Source organism: Ambystoma mexicanum, chromosome 3p (genome assembly GCF_040938575.1).
Source record: "Ambystoma mexicanum isolate Mex_15411 chromosome 3p, UKY_AmexF1_1, whole genome shotgun sequence".
Classification (NCBI taxonomy): domain Eukaryota; kingdom Metazoa; phylum Chordata; class Amphibia; order Caudata; family Ambystomatidae; genus Ambystoma; species Ambystoma mexicanum.
In genome coordinates this window covers 941,361,432-941,382,760 of record NC_090925.1, presented here as the reverse complement: position 1 = coordinate 941,382,760, position 21,329 = coordinate 941,361,432, and the positions used below count along the sequence as shown (strand labels likewise).

The 21,329-nt window shown below is 49.4% G+C and overlaps 1 protein-coding gene across 3 annotated transcripts in view; it reads right to left on the bottom strand.

The window, feature by feature from the left end:
* PHF20 (PHD finger protein 20) overlaps positions 1-21,329 on the bottom strand; it is a 2,392,123-nt gene that overhangs the window by 1,862,155 nt on the left and 508,639 nt on the right. For all 3 annotated transcript variants that reach the window (XM_069652246.1, XM_069652248.1, XM_069652247.1), the window contains exon 6: positions 12,542-13,100. In XM_069652246.1, the coding sequence (XP_069508347.1) occupies positions 12,542-13,100 (559 nt within the window). The remainder of the gene's footprint in view (positions 1-12,541; positions 13,101-21,329) is intronic.

Sequence of the window (21,329 nt, the reverse complement as noted above, 5' to 3'; positions counted from 1 at the left end):
TGTTTTGTGAACAGATGAATAAATGTACTTGTACATTTTAACCAGAAACCTTGAGTCAGTGTTTGCTTGGTTCACAGTAATTGTAGTCCTTTGTGTAATCTCTACTACTGCTCATTTGCTCTTGAGATAAGTATGGCTGCTCAGCTACTGCTACCACTCTAACTGTGTAGTACAGGCTTGTACCAAAGTGGAATTGTACTACCATCTGTAGTCTTAATCTAAGGCCACTGCCCAGGGTTCTGCCTAACACCTAGTCCGGCGCTATTAGGATCATAGAGCAATTCTGCTCCTTCTTTCTGCGTAGAATTCTCGCTATGAGTGGGATGGGGGGGAAAGGCATACAGGAATTTCCCTGTCCAGTCCACCGAGAAAGCATCTCCTGCTGACTGATGTTCCGGGTACCTTGAGGTGAATTCTTGGCATTTTCTGTTGGCTCTGGTGGCACAGAGGTCGATCTGTGGAGGGCCCCTTATGGAGAACATCAGCTGGACTTCCTTTTCTTCTAGCTCCCATTTGTGAGATGTGTACTCCCTGCTCAGCTTGTCCGCTAAGACATTGTCCACTCCCGGGAGATGTTCCGTCCTGATTCCGTCCTGATTTGGACTCTGTGGTGTAAGGCCCATGCCCACAGCAGTTGAGCTTCTTGTGACAAGACCTCTGATTTTGTGCACCCTTGCTTGTTTGTGTAGTGCATGGAGGTTGTATTGTCTGTCTGGACGATCAGTGCCTGTCCAGCTGCTACTGGAAGGAAGACTTTCAGAGCCCACTGTATCGCCCTGAGCTCGAAGACACGGATGTGGAGCTGTGATTTCTGGTCTGACCAAGTCCCTTTTGTTTGGAGGTTTGCCAGGTGAGCTGCCCAGCCCGAAAGGGACGCATCCGTCCTTAAGAGAAGAGTCGATGTTGGTGTCTGGAATGGCATTCCTTGAAGCAGATTCCGCAGAGTATTCCACCACCGAAGTGCCTTGTGTACTGTCGTCAGTATCTGGACTACATGCTCCCATGAACCTATAGCTTGTTTCCATTGGTGGTCCAAGGCCTCCTGGACTGGTCTCATGCGAAGTCTGCAATTTGGTATGAGAAATATACATGAGGACATCATGCCCAGGAGGGATTTGAAAGAGCGTACCGTGGATGTCCCTTTTTCTAGGAACCATGAGGTCGAGCGGAGGATAGCTGTTACTCTGGCCTCTTACCCTGGGAATGCTGGTATCAAAGTCACCCCCCAGCACGAGAACTGTTGGGTACTGGGCAGGATTTTATGTTTATCGAAAAACCTAACCCTTTTAGGAATTAAAAGTTCTTGAAACTGCCAAGCGAGCGTGACTGAGGAGCTCGCCCTTATCAACCAGTCGTCCAAATATGGAAAGACTTCTGTTCCCATCCTTCTGAGTTTTGCTGCTATGGGTGCCAGGCATTTGGTAAACACTCTCTGTGCTGATTTGAGCCCGAACGGGAGCAGTCGGAATTGGAAATGCAGGTCTCCTACCGCGAACCTGAGGAACTGTCTGTGGGCAGGATGAATTGGAATGTGGAAATATGCGTCCTCCAAGCCCAGAGTGGCTAGGAAGTCGTTTTTGTTTAGCCACGGTAGGACGCCTTGCAGGGATATCATTTTATATTTGATGCGTTTGATGTATTTGTTGAGTGCTCTCAAGTCTAATATGGGTCTCCACTGGCCGTTTTTCTTCTTGATCAGAAAGAAGCGGGAGTAGAAACCTTTTCCCTTCTGAGGGTAAGGAACTGGTTCTATTGCTGCTTTGTGCAGTAACTTCGGACATGACTTGCCGTAGCATGTGCACTTTGCGAGGGGTGGGAGCAAGTGATGGAGGTTGGTCTAGAAATTCTATGGTGTGAACCTCGCGGACCACCTGTAACACCCACTTGTCCGATGTTATCGAATGCCACCGTTGAAAAAACTGGCTTACTCTTCCCCCCAAAGGTGTGTGACGTTGAGGGGGAAGATCCGACCTGTCCATTTTGTTTGTTCTGGACTTTACCTTGGGTATAGCCACGTCTTCCTCTCTGGGAGTACTTGTTGGAGGATTGGTATCTGTTGCCCTAGAAAGTATTTCCTTGTGTCTTTTGACCATAGGAAGAACGATTATATCCTCTTTCTTTTGACGATAAGCCTCGAAAAGGGCAAAAAGACCTACAGTCTCTATATTTATCCTTTAAGGAACTGATGGCTTGAGCTGTGTCCGTGTCCGTCTTTATTCCTTTTAGGTACTCATTGACCTTCTTACCACAAAGCTCTTGCCCATCGATGGGCATGCCCAATATTTGTGCTTGCACCTTAGGTCTGAAGTTTGTGGCTTTCATCCAGGTCTGTCTCCTTAGTACAGTGCCGTGGCCCATCTGCCTGAATCCTGACTCAGCCACATCGACTGCAGCGTCGATCATGTGATCTGAAGCCGTTTCTCTGTGTGCAGTGATTGACCTGGCTTGTTCCTGGAGATCCGCAGGTAGATGTCAGCTTGGACATGTGAAGCAAAAGCTTGCGATCAAACCAAGCTGTCATGGCTAGCGCGTTGCCAGCTCTAATAGTGAGAGATGCTGAGGAAGACACTTTTCACCCATGGCTTCCAACTTACAACCTTCCTTGTCTGGCGGTGCTGACAGTGGTGATGAAGGGTTGGCCAATTTCTTTCTGCCCGCTACAGTGATAACAGAGTCTGGCTTAGTATGACCCCTTAGACAAAATGGTGACGAGTCTGGTGCCTTGTATTTCTTTTCAGGTCTTAAAACCAACACAGTTGTGGATAATGGAGTGGCCAGTATCTTTGACCCAGACTCCCATATGGTGTCCAGAAGAGGAATGGTGGTAACCGTTCTTCTGCGCTTGTCCCTGTGCTCATAAAGCACAAACTTCTTATCTTCCAATGTAACATCTCATTTCAACATACTGGATCTTTTCCGATGATGGTATGAAATGATACTAAATCATCCGGTGGTGAAGAATCACCTGGAGAGTCTTTCTTTCTGGGTTTCTGAACAATATAATCGTCGCATTGGCTGGGAGCATAAGGCTCCTGTGTGATCTCCCCTTCCTCAGGGTCTGAGAAGTCCCTGAACGGGTCCTCTTGCCAATGTGAGACTGACACAGACAATGGCACCATAGTTGGATCTCAAACCGGAGATCGAGGTCTATGTGACAATGCTGGAGCGGGACCCTTGTTGGTGAAGCACTGAGTGTTCTGCTCCTGGATCTACGTGGAGGCTCAGGCGATCATGCTGTTTTCTGTGGTCTACTCCTGGAAGGGGAGTGTCTTGGTGTACTATGTCAAGGTGAGATGTCCCTCTGGGGTGTTCTCGACTCCTTCGGCACAGATGACCTATTCTTTTCTTCTTGACGTCTGTTGAATTCCCCGATGATCCTTCATATCGATTCCATGAGCACAGGGTCATAAGAATCAGCAACGACCTCAGTAGACGGTTGCCAGGGAGGACTGTTTTCCTTCGGGGTGAGAAAAGGTTGCTCACCAAGAAATTCTGTGTCTGAAAACTCATCTTGAAGAATGATGTCAGGGAGTTCTGTCATCTCTTTTAAAGGAGATAATTGTGCTCCAACTGGTTCAGGAGCTTCTTAAACCAGAGGCGCTGTGGCTTCGTCTACGATGGTTTCGTGGACGAATACTTTGAAGATGGTTGATGACCCTTATCCGTCGACGAGAGGTTCGTGGACGAGAGCTTCACCGACGAGTGATGAGCTTCCTTCGTCGACGACTGTTTCGTAGAAGTTGACCTAGACAACGAGGATTTGGTCGTGGACGATGAGGCTTGGAGTGTCGTCAATGAGGGTTTCATCAACGGCTTGGTTGTCGGTGGGTCTCTATCTTTACTGCCGCTCGTAGACGGCTTCACCATGGACAATAGTAGAATATATTTTAAGAATATATACTACACAAAAAAGGAGAAAACTATTTGAAAGTTCAGAGAGCTGGATGATTCCCTCTGTTAAGAATGCAGTGAAAAATCTGAACATGGCTGACTGGGGCAGAGCTTAAGCCCTGTCACCTCATTGGTTAGGGCCAGAAAAGGACAAAAGTAAGGTGGAGGGACTACACAATAGAGGGTCTCATAGGCCACAACGGGGTATTTACATGCATTCTCTATGGAATAATGGATGTATATTAAAAAATGTTTAATAATTATTTTTATCACCGAGTATTCCCAGTCTGACGACGGGGAATATTCAAGCATCTGAATCTATGAAAGATCCAATGCTGGAGAAGAAGGGCATTGCAATAGTCTAATTTGGCATTAGTGAGTAGAACAAGTTACTTACCAACTGGTAACATTCTTTCGATTGGATGTTCCTCCAACGTATTCCTCATCTTAGATGCATTCCATCCAGCTTTAGCTGCTTCAGAAATATTTTCTCGGCAGAGGGCGCCGTGCGTCGATGTCTGCGAGTCAATGGTCCCTCGAAGGCCTCCGTCGAGGGTGACGTCATTGGGTATACAAGTAGCGCGCGCAGCGCCCGTTGGCTTCAGTTCTGCTTTTCCCCCTCTTGTTCTACTGTGTAGATTGTGCCGGTAGTCAGGTATCAGCCTTGCGACGGGTTAAGTGGCAATAATCCGGAAAATCTACAGAAGGGTAGGATGGAAGGACGATGAGGAATACGTTGGATGAACATCCAATCGAAAGAACATTACCATTTGGTAAGTAACTTGTTCTTCAAATGGATTGTGTCCTCCAACGTATTCCTCATCTTAGATAGACTCCCAAAGCAGTATAGACAACTCTCTGGAGGAGGGAGGAGATTTTTTATACCATTATATGGTGGAATATAGCACTGCTTTACCAAAAGCAAGCTCCTTAGACTGGGAAGCATCCAGACTATAGAATTTAGAAAACTTGTGCAGCTATGACCAAGTTGCTGCTTCACAAATGGATTTTATGGGAACACCTCTTTGAAGGGCTGTCGAAGAGGCAATGCCTCTGGTGGAATGGGCCCTTAAGCCTTCTGGTGGGTCTTTTCCCACCAATCTGTAGCATTCTGAAATGCAAAGCACAATCCATCGTGATATGGTTTGTTTTGACACCGATTGACCCAATTTCCTTCTGGTGTAGCCAATGAAAAGTTGATTATCCACTTGAAGCTTGGAAAGCCTAGAAATGTAAAAGCTTAGAGCTCTTCTCGGGTCCAACCTGTGCAATCTTTCCTCCTCCTTACTAGGGTGAGGTGGAGGGTAGAATGCGGGTAGAACAATTTTCTGATTTAAATGAAAATTGGATACAACTTTAGGTAAAAATGAGGGTTTAACCCTTAATACCACTCTGTCCCTATGGAACACAGTATAGGGTGGCCCAGAAGACCCTGCTTGAAATTCGCTCGCTCTTCTTGCAGATGGAAAGCAACTAGGAAAGCGGTTTTCAATGTTAGTAATCTTAAGGGACAAGTGTGCAGGGGTTCAAAAGGGGCACACATTAAGGATTTTAGAACCAGATTAAGATCCCAAATTGGTACTTGGAAGGGATAAGGAGGAAACACATTGGTGAGTCCCTTTAAGAATTGTACTAAAGTGTATTAAAGGAATTTTGAAATCGGAGCATTCTTCCGAAGAGCCCTTGAAAATGGAAAGCGCTGCAAGATAACCTTTAAGGGTCCCAACATTTAGACCTCTATGTGCTAGGGACAAGAGGAAGGACAGCACTTCCGGGAATGGAACATAGAAAAGGATCAACATTCTTTTCTCTGCACCAGTTGCAAAACTTTTTCCAACGCCAACGGTATAGAGATTTTGTTGCTGGCCTTCGTGCTGAAAGCAACACCTCCATGACGTCATCTGTAAGGTCCCAATCCTTGTATCTCAGCCTTTCAGATACCAAGTATGAAGGTTGAGAGTTTTAACCTCTAGATGGAGAACCTGGCACTCGATTTGTGAGAGAAGGTCCTCTCTCTGAGGAAGACGTAACGGAGGACAGATGGACATGTCTAGAATGTCCGGGTACCACGTTCTCCTGGCCCAATCCGGGCAATTAGGATCATGCGGTTTCTGAACCGTCTCAATCTCCTGATGACCTGAGGAATGACGGGAATCGGAGGCAACGCGTAAAATAGTGAGAAGTTCCACTCCACCACAAACGCGTCCCCTAAGGCTCCTCTCGGGGGGAAATTCCCTTGTGCAATATCTTTCGCACTTCCGGTTTATTCCGGTCGCAAACAGGTCTACTTGAGGGGTTCCCTAAAGGGCAAAGATCTCTTGAAGGACTTCCTGAGCCAGTTGCCACTCGTGGGACACCGTGCTCTGCCTGCTCAAAGCGTCCGCCGTCATATTCTCCTCCCCGGCTAGATTAACTGCCATTAAGGAGATTCCTTCTTGAATTGCCCAATACCAGAGCCGCATTGCCTCTCTGCACAGAGGTAGTGACCCTACACCACCCCTTTTGTTTAGATAATGCATGGCCACTGTGTTGTCCGTCGTTATCAGGACATTGTTTCCTCTGACAGATGCCAGAAAAGCCTTCAGCGCTAGTCTGATTGCTCTCAGCTCTAAAAGGTTGATGTGTAGTTTGGACTCCGATGGAGACCAACGACCGCTGATTGTCAGATCGTTGGCATGAGCTCCCCATCCCATGAGTGAGGCGTCCGTCAATACTGTAATCTCCGGCCATGGTTGCCAAAACTGTTCTCCTTTTAGGATATTCTCTGTGCAAGTCCACCACAGAAGATTCTGCCAAACCTTGTTCAGAATCTGAAGAAAATGCGTCATTTGACCTGAGAACTGGGACCATTGAGTCTTTAGAGCCCATTAAAGGGATCTCATCCTCAGGCGTGCCTCTGGCACTAGGAAGATGCAGGATGCCATGAGGCCGAGCAACCTTAAGAAGTCGTAGCCCTGGAGATTTTGGGCATTTTGAAATTTGGAAACCATCTGAAGAATGTCTTGAGCCCTCGACTTGGGAAGCAAGCTCTTTCCCATGGATGTGTCCAATACAGCCCCTATTTACTGGAGCTGTTGGGAAGGTGTCTTTTGTGACTTCTTGAAATTGAGGGAGAAGCCCAGTCTGTGGCGGAAATGGCAGGTGACTTTCAGATGATCCAGTGCTTGTTCGGCAGAAAGTGCCCTGATCAACCAATCGTCCAGGTAGCGGTAGACGTAAATCCCCCCTCTACTGATGTGCGCTGCCACCACTACCATCAACTTGGTGAAGACCCTCGGGCGGAGGTCAATCCGAATGGCAGGACTCGAAACAGGTATTTTCTGTGCTTGAGATGAATTGGCACATGAAAATAAGCATCCTGGAGGTCCAATGACACCAACCAATCTTGAAGTTGAAGGGCCTGAAGGATCTGAGAAAGAGTGACCATCTTGAACTTGTCCTTCCTGAGGAACTTGTTCAAGCTTCTTAAGTCCAAGATCGGTCTCAGTCCTCCGTCCTTTTTGGGAATCAAAAAATACAGAGTACCATCCCTTGTTCCTCTCTGCAACAGGTACTGGCTCTATAGCACCTTTCTCCACCAGGGTTAGAACTTCCTGCTGTAGGAGCAGGTCTGAAAACTTCAAAGGGTGTCTCCCTGGTGGATTATTCTGAGGTTGCGTTAGAAAAGAAAGGCAGTAACCTTGGGCTATTATTTCTAGAGCCCAAACATCTGAAGTAATGGCTCGCCATTCTTGCAGCTGCTGTGACAGCCTGCCTCCCACAGGTGTATTGTGATGCAAGTCCTCAAAGTGGTTTTGTGGCGGTTGCTGCGGCGGCTGATGGCAAAGAGGCTGCAGCTGGAGCTGGCTTTGCGCTTTTTCCTCGTCCACCATGAGTGGCCTTTCTCTAGCCCCTTTCACTGGCCATTCCTCTCGCCTTTCCATATGAGGAGTAGTAACGATAGGATCGTCCCCTCCAATATTATTCTGACGCACGAAAAGGCTGAGGTTGTCTAATAGCAGCCCCTAAAGACTTGGCAGCTGCTTTTGAGGTCTGCAACCTCTCAAGGCTCTCGTCAGCCTTGTTGCCAAAAAAGTGAGACCCGTCAAAGGGCATGTTCAGAAGACGGTTTTCCACGTCTGGTGCGAAACCCGACTTCCGTAACCACGCAAATCTGTGCATTAATGTGCTAGTGCCTATGGACCTGCTCACACTATCTGCAGTGTCCAATCCAGACTGAAGGGATTCCTGTATGGCCTCCTTTCCATCTTTAACAATGGCTAGGAATCCTTCCCTTTCATCCCCTTCTGGTATGTGCTCCGCCGCCATTGCAACGCACTCCCACAGAGTGTATGAAAATTTTGCCAAGGCACATGTGGAGTTGGCCGATTTTAACGCCATACTCCCAGCTGAAAATACCTTGTGTGCCCAACCACCCACATGCTTGTCGTCCCTATCCGGAGATAGAAGGGTACGTCACCTTATTTGAAGCTGTGGCTGCCTGGACTACCAGACTCTCGGGAGTAGGGTGTTTAGACAGATAGCTGGGGTCGCTACTGGAAGGGCGGTATTTTGAAATAAGGGGTTTATTCACCAGAGGAATAGAATCCGGAGTCTCCCAATTTTTGGCCTCCCTATTTTGCAAAGCTACATGGAAGGGTAAAATGGGATCTTCGGTGGGACCATGATCCAATATATCGGTCAGATCATCCTGGACGTACTGAGTTGGTGGTCTAGCTCATCCTAAATATTTGACCACCTTTGTCATTAGTTGACGGTATGAGGGACTGGCATGTTCCCCCGATTCTGGCCTGCCAAAATCTGTTTCAGGCGAAGTATCAATACCACTTGCATTATGCAAGGTTTCCACCAGGTCCCTCATGCTGCTTTCCTCAGAAATCAGGCATTCTGGGACATTTGGGGTGCCATATTCCAGTCCAAAAGGAACATTTTCCTCATCAGACCTCTCCTGTTCTTCAAAAATTGAAGTTAAGGATTTGAAAAATTCTTTCCTTGGAAGAGGTTCAAAAACCTTTTCTGGGAGAGGTGTATCAGTGGAACCTGAAGGCATTACAGCCTTTGCAGCCTTCTCTTTTGCTGTTATTTTTACAGCTTCTAGCTGAGCTGGCTGAACTGGAGCCTTTGGAATATTTGGCTCCGAGGGCTTCGGGGTCGACGTCGACAAGGGCGTCGATGTCGCCGATGAAATAGTAGTCAGACGGAGCTGGCTTCGAGGGCGTTGAGGCACTCTTCGAAGACTTGCCCTTTGAGGTTAATCGGGTTTCAGACGGCGTCAGTGACCTTGATCTGTCGACTCGACTTGAGCGGTCTTTTACGATAGGCATCCTGGAAGGTTCCCGATCTTTCCTCCTTCGATCACCCGGGCTTGAGGGCGCAGGCCGACCTCCGAACAAGGCACAGACCGAGGCTTAGCTTTTTCAAACACCTCCATCATTTTTACCCTGAATGCTACCCACTCTTCGGGATGAAGAATTTTTTGTGAGGCATTTCATCCTTTTTGGGGATTCGTCCGATGACGAGGTGGAAGGGGAGCAGTGGCGTCTTTTCTTAGACTTTTTCGTCAAAGACGAAGAGCGATGAGAATCGCTTCGGGACCTAGACCGATGCCTTTCGCGTCGAGATTTCTCCTCACGGGACCTCGACTCGCCGCTAGAGGCTTTTCGGTCGGGTTTACGACCTACCTGCAGTTTTCCCTTCCTCCCTCGCAAGGCCTTCCCCTTCATCGCCTGACACTTCGTACAGGCCTCCATATCGTGGCCTTCCCCGAGGCACCACAGACATTCCCGGTGCGGGTCCGTGATGGACATTTTCAAACCGCAGGATTTACACTTTTTGAATCCTGATTTCGGGGTCGTAGTCGGGGTCGACGACAAGGACATATCGAATATCTTCAGTTATTTACTGCGTCACAGAACTACTCGAGGCGCGCCGAGTCTCCGAAGCAACACGTACTGCGGAAAAACGGAACTGAGGCCAATGGGCGCCACGCGCGCTATTTGTATACCCAATGACGTCACCCTCGAAGGAGGCCTTCGAGGGACCATCGACTCGACGACAAACGCACGGCGCCCTCTGGCGATAACATTTTTCCGAAGCAGCTAAAGCTGGATGGAATACATCCAAGAAGAGGAATACGTTGGAGGACACAATCCATTCAAATGCCTATTACTGTTGAACAGTCCTTTTCAGCAATGAGAGATACAACATGCTTTATGAGTCTCAGTTGGTAATATACTGATTTAACTATCTGGCTCACTTGGGAATTACAATCCATACGCTACTGCCAGATACAACCGAGGTACTTTACTGCATCTGAATATTTTGTAGAGACACCAAAAAGCGGAGGACATGGAATGCACTGGACAGTGTTTATTATGCTTCTCTTAGGGCCAAGCACAATAACCTCTGTTTTTGATGGATTTAACTGAAGTTTGTTTTCCAACATCCAGTTTTTTGCTATATGAAAGCCAAGAGAGGGAGCGAAGAGATGGAATAATAGAAGTGCAAGGAGAAAGCCAGCAAAAAGTGCGGACAGCAGAATTGAATATGGAGCGAAGTGGGCAAGATGATAGGCAGGAAGACCGAGGACCAAATACGAATAGTAATTGAGGCAGGAAAAACAAGAAAATTAGTAGTAGCATGAAAGGGGAGGAAATGTCAAGTTTTTCAGATGCTGTACAGTTGGATTTTGCAAGAATGTGCAATGTTGCAAATGTGTTGGGCAAAGGAGAGGAAAGAGTCAAAAACGACACCCAGATTGCAGGCAGAGGAAGACAGAGGGAGCGATGAAGGAGCGAAACACACAGAAGCGGGCAGCAAGGGGACGGAAAAGAGGTAGAAGGAAAAAAAAGGATCTCTGTTTTGGAAATTATAGCAGAGAGAAGGGTGGTGTTGAGAGAAAAGAGAAGGGGGTGAGGATTGAAGAGCCTGATGGAGTAAAGGAGGGACAGGGGATTGTCTACTGGACGAGGACACAGCGAAAGACTGATTCTCAGGCCAGGAATAAAACCATTGTAAAACAGAGCCTGAGAAACCAAAAGAAGCTTGAGTGGACAGGTGAATGGGGTGATCGACTGTCGAATGCAGCGGATAGATCAAGTAAAATGAGGATATACTAGCTTTTAGAAAGGCAGACAGAGAGAATTGAATTAGCAATACTAAAAAGAGAAGTTTTGGTGGAGTGTGGAGGATGGAAACCAGGTTGAAGTAGAAACTTTGTATCGAGGTACAAAGAAATTTGAGAATAAGCGATTTGTTCCAGGATTTATGAGAGGAATGGTAGAAGATAGCGAAAAAAGTAGACAGGGGAAGAAAGGTCAAGAGAAGGTTTTTGCGAGGATAGGTATAATAGCTGTTTTGGAGTCTAAAGAGCGAGGTAAGAAAGGGGAGTTTCGGGGTAACATTTTAGGAATACGAATGGAGGTTTTAGACACACAAAAGCATTCTCCAAAGTATTATGTTGGTCTCTTTAACCTTAAAGTGCTCGGAGTGCAGAAGCTAGTGTCCATTTCCAAAGCAAAGAGGTATCCACTTTCCATTTTGTGATCTGGTGACTAAGGTCTCTAGTACATTTTGCATGAGAGCTACATACACCAGTCGCTTCAAAGGGCAACCCCCTCATGGTATCAGAATAACGTTTTGTGTAACTAAATCTTCCCATCAGTTGTACTGTGCTACCAGCAGAGATTCTCGAAAAGTAAAAAAAAAAAAAAAATTCTCATCGTCATCAGTCATCCACTACATAGTCAGGTTGTCTTTCCTTCTACGATAGTGTATTGAAATCAAACAACTTCTACCTCTTCTTCCTCATCTTGGGGGCTAGGGGATTCTCCTCCTTATTCCACAGCAGGATGCCTAGCTTCTGGCATTACATGGAAAGATTTTCTAACCTCACATTCTGCAACTAAGTCTTTCATGAAAGCAATGGTCTGTTCAGAAAAGGAAAATGGGGGCGGGGGTCTGATTTGATCTTCAAGATGCTTCTTTCCATGTTCCTTAGGCTTCACTTTCATTGTCAGAGTGTCCACTCATGGTATACTAGCATTCTGTATTATCTGTAGATAGTGGCGGTGGCATGGATGGCCTCTGCCCTGAGATTGATATGATTGACGCTGGAACCTTCAGCATGGAACTCAATGTAGGTGGTGGGGTACAAGCCTTCGATGGTGCTGAAACATAGTCTTCGACATCTCTGCCGGTGACACAGCCCATGATAATTAGGAAAAACACAGAAGTCACATTAAAGAACAAAATACGAGTAGAGGGACAGACGGCCCCAACAGAGATTCGGCCAAACAGGAGCTGAAGGAGAACTATTACCAAGAAAGTGGACAGCCACTTTCTACCTTCGGTTTGCAGAGATGTGGGGCAGTCTGCTGAGCAAGTCAGAAAACCTAGGGAATTTTTAGTTCACCCATGCCCTACCCGATCATCACACACCCATCCGGCACACAAAGTTGAAACTGATCAATAACTGACACTCATTAAAAAATCACTGACCCCAAATCGGTTTCACTAACAGCTTTCATAAATGGCACATATTGTGAATAATTTTATAGAACGTGGAACTGGTTTAAAAATACAGTATGTTAAACAATGCTCCCTGCAAACAATACAATGACAATTCTAACTCAAAATATACATACTTTACCTGTTGTAGGGGAGGAGTGCTGTCTGCTTCGTTTTCTTACACTACCTATTTTTTCATGAGGAGTCCTCTGACTGTTTTCATTTGTTTTGTCCTCAGTATGCTTGTCAATTAATATTTCCTTATGCTCCGAAATATTCTCTTTATCTTCTTTTTCATTTTTGGGTAAATACATTTCAGATATCTTGCTTTTCTCTGAGATAGCAATTATTTTTTGTTTTTCGTAATCAGTCCTGCTTTTCTCAGAATTAATAAATGATTTATGATTTTCTCTATCTTTTTTGTTTTCCTCCGAGTTGTCAAATAATGTATCTTTTTCATGGTCTTCGTTACTGTTCTGTGAGATTTTATCTTCATCAAGCTCTGTCTTGCTTTCCTCAGAGATGACAACTAATTTCTCTTTATTAGCATCTTGCTTTTTGTCATTATTCAATAATTGTTCATCTTTTACTTTCTTGTTTTTTTCTGTTGAATTTCTCAGTTCATTACATCTCTCTTTTGATTTTTCAGCACGTGAAATAATGTCTTTGTTTCTTTCTTTAGGTTTTGGATAGGTTGCATTCTAAAAGATAAAAAAAACATATAGTTAATACTTCAAACTGTTCAACATTTCTCACATTCTCAGTAAAAAATGACCTCTATGATTATGGCACTCCGAGTCTCTGTGCTCCCACTCTTGGTTACTGGTGAATATCTGCAGGCAGAGGAACAGGTAGTCACTCCAAAAGTTATTTTGCAACAATACTATCAGCTTCAAAAATTCAAGTGAAGACCACTACACTCAAGAGTGTTCCTGTATGCATAACTATCATACTAGTGTGGCACCAGTGGACTCACCAGGTCACCAGGTCAATATATATGACAAACATGACATGTCTGTAATTGTAAAATGTCTAACATCTAGTGGTTGGTGCAGAGTATTACATGATTTGTTTTTGCTTTTGAAAAGGGACATAGACAGGACGTGTCTGAAATACGATATCTATCGTGACGTGTGCTGTACCCATGATCCCTCTTGCCTTGAGGTCCTCAGATTGTTATTTTTCTGACCTGAGGTTGCATAAAGTGTATAGTAAAAAGTTGAATAAGGTGAAGTGTGTTGAGAAACAGATTTATTATCTAGGTTTACTGTATTCCCAACAAGCGGAGGATGGGTGGGAGCATGTGAATCTAAGCAGATACACGCATCAGAATGACAATTACAGGTATGTAATGTTTGTCTCACGAGGCTTGTGGATCTGCTTAGAATCCCATGCTTTGCATAGACTAGCAAGCAGTACCCGGTGAAGGTTGTGGGTTGCTAGAAGGAACCGAGGCAAATAAATGTTTTAATACTGCCTGTCCCCACTTGCGAGTCATTTCTGGCATGTGTATGGAACAAGTTACTTACCTGTAACTGTTGTTCTCCAGCATGGGTCTGGCATGGATTCACATGCTCATGAATATTCCCCGTCGTCAGGCTGGGAATCCTCGGTAAAGAAAAAAAAAACAGTATCAGTTTCGTTTCTGATCTGTCTTTCGTAGTAATAACCAATCACTGGTCTCTGCGTCATACTGTCCACAGCCAATGACTGCCCTCTACCTAAGCACCGCCTCTGGCAGCCATCTTCAGATTTGGAAGCACGTGAAGTGGCAGTATGACCAAGTGAAGAGCCGCAGAGGGGTAGGCGGGAGGGTTCGCAGGTGAATCCATGCCAGACCCATGCTGGAGAACAACAGTTACAGGTAAGTAACTTGTTCCTTCTCCAGCATGGGGTCTGGCATGGATTCACATGCTCATGAATAAAGAATACATAGCAGTACACACATGCACAACCACGGGAGGTGGCAAAGGCTCAACATTAAGCATTACATCAAACTCAACATTAAGCATCTTACCTCCTCACCAGGCTCACCTCAGGCGAACAGGTTGCGCAGCACTGCTTGGCCGACCCTGGACTCCTCCCTGGAATCCCGATCGACGCAGTAGAATTTCGTGAAGGTGTGCGTCGACCTCCACGTAGCAGCCCTGCATATGTCCAGCAGGGGCACACCAGAAAGGAACGCCGTGGTAGCTGCGATCGCTCTGGTGGAATGGGCTCTCGGACGGCCAGGCAGCGGTCGGTTTGCCAACCGATGACAGTACATGATACAGCCGGAGAGCCATCTGGAAATGGAAGCCTTCGAGAGAGCCTTCCCCTGATTGACAGGTCCAAAGTTCACAAAGAGTTGTGACGTCTTCCGAAAACACTTCGTGCGGTCCACGTAGAACTTCAGCGCTCTAGCCACATCCAGCGAGTGCAAAGTCCTCTCAGCCGGCGACGAAGGCGACGGGAAGAACACAGGCAACACCAAGGGTTCGTTGAGATGGAAGTCCGACGGTACCTTGGGCATGAAGGAGGGATGCGTCCTGAGCACTACCCTCGTGTCGTGAAAAGTCAAGTACGGGGCCTTGCAGGAAAGGGCCTGGATCTCTCCCACCCATCGTGCGGAGGTGATGGCCACAAGAAACGCTGTTTTCCACGACAGAAACTTCAACGGGGCCGAGTGCAGAGGCTCGAACGGAGGTCCCATGAGCTTGGTCAGCACCACGTTGAGCTCCCACGCCGGGGCCGGAGCCTTCACCGGCGGGAACGATCTGAACAGTCCCTTCATGAACTCTTTCACCAGACGATGAGACCACAAGGACGTCCGGCCCGTGTTTCTGGTGTATCGGGAGATCGCAGCAAGATGAATCTTGATGGACGCGTGTGCCAGTAATCCGTAGAGGGTTAATATTCTGTGCGTGGCAACAGACAGAGAACCTCTTCCATTTGTGTCCATAGCATTTAAGAGTCGAGGACGCCCTGGCCTTTGCAAGAACCTCTCTGCAGTCGGCCGGTATGTTGTATCCTCCAAACTCTAGCGCTGCAGGAGCCAGGCCTGCAAGTTCAGCGATTTCGGGTCGTGGTGGAGGATGGCGCCTCCTTCCCTGGAGAGTAGATCCGCGTCCACCGGCAGCTTGATTGGCGGGGACGCTGACAAGTCCAGAAGGTCCGGGAACCATATCTGCCTCGGCCACGCAGGTGCGACGAGGATCATCCTGCACCGTGACCTCTTGAGCTGGTTGACGAGCCGGATTAGCAGTGGCAAAGGAGGCAACGCGTAGAGGAACAGGCCCTCCCAGGGGAACGAGAAAGCATCGCCCATGCTCCTCGCCTGGGGAAACCTGCTGGCGAACCTCCGGCACTTGGAGTTCGTCGCCGTCGCGAACAGGTCGATCTGGGGTGTGCCCCACCGTCGGAAGAGGCGATCCACTAGATCCTGCCGTAGTTCCCACTCGTGGCACGAGCGCAGCTCCCTGCTGAGTGAGTCGGCGATGGTGTTTTTTATCCCTGCCAGATGAAACGGCACCAGAAACATCCTTTGGGCGACGGCCCAATGCCACAGGTCCTGCGCCTCCTTGGACAGTGCTGGGGACCTGGTTCCGCCCTGTTTCCTGATGTAAAACATGGTGGTGGTGTTGTCGGTGAAGATCCTCACCACCTTGCCCTTGAGGGACGGAAGGAAGGACCTGAGGGCCCAGAACACTGCACGGAGCTCCAGGACGTTGATATGGAGGGACTTCTCCGTCGGGAGCCACAGGCCTCTCGCGTGCAGATTTTCGGTGTGCGCTCCCCACCCTTCCAGGGAGGCATCCGTGGTCACTGTCTCCTGGTGGTCTGGGGTCTGGAAGTCCATGCCCGTCGTCAGGTGCGCGCGGGTGCCCCACCACCGGACCGCTCGGCGGAAACTTTCGTCGAGTGTGATCCTCTCCTCGAAGCCGCCCGTCGTTTGGATCCAGCGCGCGTCCAGGAACTCCTGCAACGGGCGCATCCGGAGCCTGCACATGGGAATGAGGTAGATACAAGAAGACATCATTCCGAGGAGGGACTTGATGGACCTCACCTTGGCCGCGTCGGAAACCAACATCCGCTGTACCTTGCCCAGGATGGACCTGGTCCTTCCCTCCGACGGTGAGGCCAGAAGGGACACTGTGTCGAGCTTCGCTCCCAGAAACAGTGCGTTTTGCGCGGGTCCCAGGTGGGACTTGGCATAGTTCACGGAGAATCCCAGGTCCGTGAGAAGTTGGACGGTCCTTGCCGTGTGCTCCACGGCGAGCTCCCTCGTCTTGGCTCGGATGAGCCAGTCGTCCAGGTAGGGGTAGACGTGGATCCCCTCGCGGCGCAGCTGCGCCGCCACCGGTGCAAGGCACTTGGTGAATACCCTGGGTGCCGACCGTAGTCCGAAGGGGAGGGCTTTGAACTGGTAGTGACGCCCTTGGACCACAAACCTGAGGAATTTTCGGTGCCCCTTTAGGATGGGAATATGGAAGTAGGCATCCTCCAAATCCAACGACGACAGGAAGTCTCCTTCCTCCAGCTGACCCAGGACGTGCTGGAGGGTGACCATCCGGAACTTCTGCGCCTTGATGAACTTGTTCAGACGTCGCAGGTCTAGGATGGGGCGCCATCCTCCCGTCTTCTTCTTCACGAGGAAGTATCTCGAGTAAACTCCGGAGCCCCGAAGCCTCTTTGGGACGAGTTCGATGGCGCCCTTCCTGAGCATCGCCTTTACCTCCAGGAGAAGCTGAGGGACGTGAAGCTCTTTCCTGGCCACGGGGGGGACGCACGGGCACCTTCTTTGAAACTCGAGCGCGTGGCCCCAGGCTAAGGCGTCCAGCACCCAACGTTCGGTGGAGATGGACTCCCACACGCTGACGAAGCTCGCCAGCCGGCCTCCCACCGGGGTGCTTCGGTGGGGGCCCGACCCCACGGCCGGTTCAATCCTGTTTCGACGAGGCTTTGCCGCCTTGACCTCCTTGGCGACGACGGCGGGGTCCGCCAGACTTGCCTCGTCCTCTGTAGGCCTCCTGAGACGACGAGCGGGCCGCTTGACGGTAGGTGGAGAAACCGCCGCCGGAACCTTTGGAGGCGCCCTTGCCTCCGCTGCTCCGAAAGGGCGTCCGTCGTTGCTGCAGAACCCCAAGGGCCCGGGCCGTCTCAGTGTCCGCTTTAATGGCCTGAAGGGAATCGTCCACTGTTTTCCCAAACAGGTTGTTCCCATCGAACGGCATGTCCAGGACTCTGGTCTGTACGTCTTGACGGAAGTCTGTAGCCTTGAGCCATCCACGCCGCCTAAGGCACACGCCGTTGCCCAACTGGCGAAACCCAGTGTCGGCGATGTCCGCCGCAATAGTGATGGCGTGGTCCGACGCCACCTCACCTTCCTGTAGGATCTCCAGGGCATCCGCCCTCTTGCCGTCCAGTAGGAAGTCCAGCAGGGGAGCCAGTTTGTACCATAGCTCCCTGTCGTAGCGGGCCACGATAGCCAAGGCGTTGGCCGCTTTAATCGTCGTCGCTGCAGACGAGAAGACCCTGCGTCCCATAGCGTCCAATTTCTTTCCCTCGCCGTCCGGTGGGGAAGTCGATGTGGAGGCCGCACCCTCCCCCGCTTTCTTCCTGGCCGCCGCGGAGACGACGGAGTCTGGGGTAGGCTGCGCCCGGAGGCACAGGGGGGCCGCGTCCGGGACCCGGTACTTCTTCTCGTACCGGTCTCTTCTAGCTGGCGTCGTGGAAGGGTTCTTGAGGAGGGCGAGGCCCTCATCCCAAATGTCGTCCAGTAGAGGCACCGCGAGGACCGTCTTCCTCTTGGCCTTGCGCCGTTGATAAAGGAATCCTTCCTTTTTCTTCTCCTCAGGGCAGAGTTGGAAAAGCTCGGATGCCCTGGCGATCATGGAGTGGAACGATCCAATCTCGTCGGGCGGAGAAGCCCTGGTGGGAGGTGACGACGGTAGATCCTCGTCGTATACCTCGTCGTCCGTACCCGTCGCTGCCGTGTCAGTCCCCGTATCATCCCCTCGGGTGGACGGGGAGGAGGGCTGGACGGGTCGCGACGGCTGAAAAGGAGGTGGAGGGTGAATCCTTCTTTTCTTGGGCGGGGGACACCAGAAGTTCCCGGTTCAGGATCCCCCGACGGGAGAGGTTCCTCCGTCGGCAACGGTAGTCTCGTCCTTATCTCTGAGCATAAGGACTGTATAGCCAACAAAATGGCCGCCGAGTTGTCTTGCGGCGCTGGCAGAGGGGAATCCGACGGGCGATCAGGGGCCCCGTCGGCACCCTCAATGATGTCGTCGCCACCTGCGTCGGGATCCATCCCGACGGGCCGGTCTTCATCCACGCCAAGGCCGTGGCTTAAGACCTCGATCAGCTCTTCCTCCGAGGTTGAAGCCGAATCTACGACGACGCCCTGCCCCCCCTTTTTCTTCCCCGCCGGGATTTCACGGGGGTCCTATCGATGGGCACAAAAGAGGACTCCCTCCTAGGTGGCAGGGAGACTCTGAGCCCCGAGATCGCCACCACTGGTGTAGCCTCCACAAGCTGAGCCAGGGCCGCCGCGACGGTATCGATAGAGGGCTTGGCCGGATGGATTAAGGCCTTCACCACCTTAGGTGCGCTCACCGCCTTATCCTTGAGGGGGGGGACACTGCCTCGCTCCCCCTCCGATGGGGCCTTCGAGCTCGACCGGGGCCTCTCCAGGAGCTTCGCCGGGTGCTCGCCCTTCCTCTTACCCGACCCAGAGCGTTGGCTCGTGGCTGAAGGTGCCGGGGAGGGTGCGCCCTGCCTGGCGCCCGTAGAGCCCGACCGTTCGGCGCTCCCGGTGCCAGCGGACTCGCGGTGCTTGGCCTTGTGTTGGACCCCCGTCGCCGGGGCGTCCTCAAAGGTCTTAGAAGACCGCTCGGATTTCTTCCTCTTCTTCTCGCCTGACGGGCTCTTCCCTTCCAGCCAGTTGGCGAGGCGTTGATGGCGGTCCTTCATGGTCCGCTCCGACATATTGCCGCAAAACGCACAGTCCTTCTCCACGTGCGTCTTGTCCTCATGTAAGCAGTAGAGACAAAAGGAGTGTTCGTCCTCCTTAAAGACATTCTGCAGCTGGCATCCAGGGCAGACCCTGAACAGCTTTCCGGGCGTCGAGCTTCCCTTCTCCAGGGCCATGTCCGGGCCTGAGAAGCTTCTGGAGTCCTCCAAAACGTAGCTCGACGAAATCTTCACCCTTGAGGGGCGCAGACGAATCCGACACGGGTCCCCGTTGATCGGATGGAGAGTCGGTGGAGCTTGAGGCTCTTTTGACCGAAAAAATGAAGTTTTTTGAGAAAAAAACGTGAAAAAATAGCACTAACGCTCGAGAGCAATAGCACGAGGATCCCAACACATGAACGTGCGGTAAAAATCTGAAGATGGCTGCCAGAGGCGGTGCTTAGGTAGAGGGCAGTCATTGGCTGTGGTCAGTATGACGCAGAGACCAGTGATTGGTTATTACTACGAAAGACAGATCAGAAACGAAACTGATACTGTTTTTTTTTTCTTTACCGAGGATTCCCAGTCTGACGACGGGGAATATTCATGAGCATGTGAATCCATGCCAGACCCCATGCTGGAGAACTACACAGTAATGTTGTGTGAAAGTGTGTACTGAACTATTGCTGCTTTGCAGACAGTCTTGAGTGGTACATTTGCAATAAACGCTAACATGGACCCGATGGAGTGTGCCCTTGGTGTGAATGGTAGATCTTTGTTTGCAAATGCATAACACTGCTGTATGGAATAGCCGCCTTTGAGACAGAGACTTCTCTTATAGCTGCCAGAGGCACAAAGAACTGGTCCGTCTTCCTGAGTGTTTTTGTTGAGGTAGTACATGACTGTTCTACGCAAATTAAGTTTGTGGAGGGCTCTCGCACCAGAGTTCTGCAGATTTTGAACGAAAGCAGGCAATTCAATGGACTTCTGAACTCTGACCTGGTGTGCAGAGGTTCAGAAGGCCAGCCTAATTTCTTGGAACAGGGTAACCTTCTGGACAAGCCAGACCAATCACGGTAGCATTGGTGGCAGTCAAGACTAGGTCTCAGGAGGGGTGAGGGTGATCGAAAGCCCACAATGAGAACACACAGCAAACGATACCACAAATTACTCTCAGTCAGATGTATATTAAAAATATAGATCCATTTATTAAAGGCCTTTTAAGTAAAGCACCAAGTAAATATTCAGCAGTAATAACACCAACACAACACTAATCTAGCAAACATATATACATCAACCAATGGCCAACATGGATATTACTTAGTACAGTTCCACAACCTGTCAAGAAAGAGGTTATACAGTACAAATATCTCTGTGGCAGTCCTTCACAATTCAAACCCTAACTGAGAGGCTTTCCAGTCCCTAAGATGAGTGGAACCTTGAGTTCAAAAGTACTTCGGTGCTGGCACACGTGATCATGTGGTTAATTCAAAACGGGGGTCTCTTGAAGGGGCTGTAGCGACTCAGGAAAGGGGTTGAGGCAGTCAAGAATACGTTTTCAATATTCGAGCAGGGTCTCCCCAAGAGGGAAGAACAGGATCCAAGATTTGGGAATAGCTTGGTAGCACAGGCTACCTCGATAAAGAGTGGCCCTCAGGGGACACTTGTGCGTAAAAATGGATGGATGCGCCAGGGGCCACCAGTAAAGGTTGCAAGTACTCACCGACCCCTGGCGTACTCCAGACCAAACTTCGGCAGTCAAATCCACTTTGTAAGCAAAGTTGGGGGACTTTTTTTGAAGTCACTCTTAAACCTCAGCGACTCAAAATGAAATACCAGCTTTTCTGTGTCGCAATGATGCGTGCAGAGAACGAAGACACAGAGTTCCCCTACTTCGTTTGTCAGAAATGAGGAAAGAGGAATTCTGCACACATCTATTAATGCGCCACAAACAAGGTTCAAGTAACAATCAGAAACATTTTTTTCCTTTTTGCATA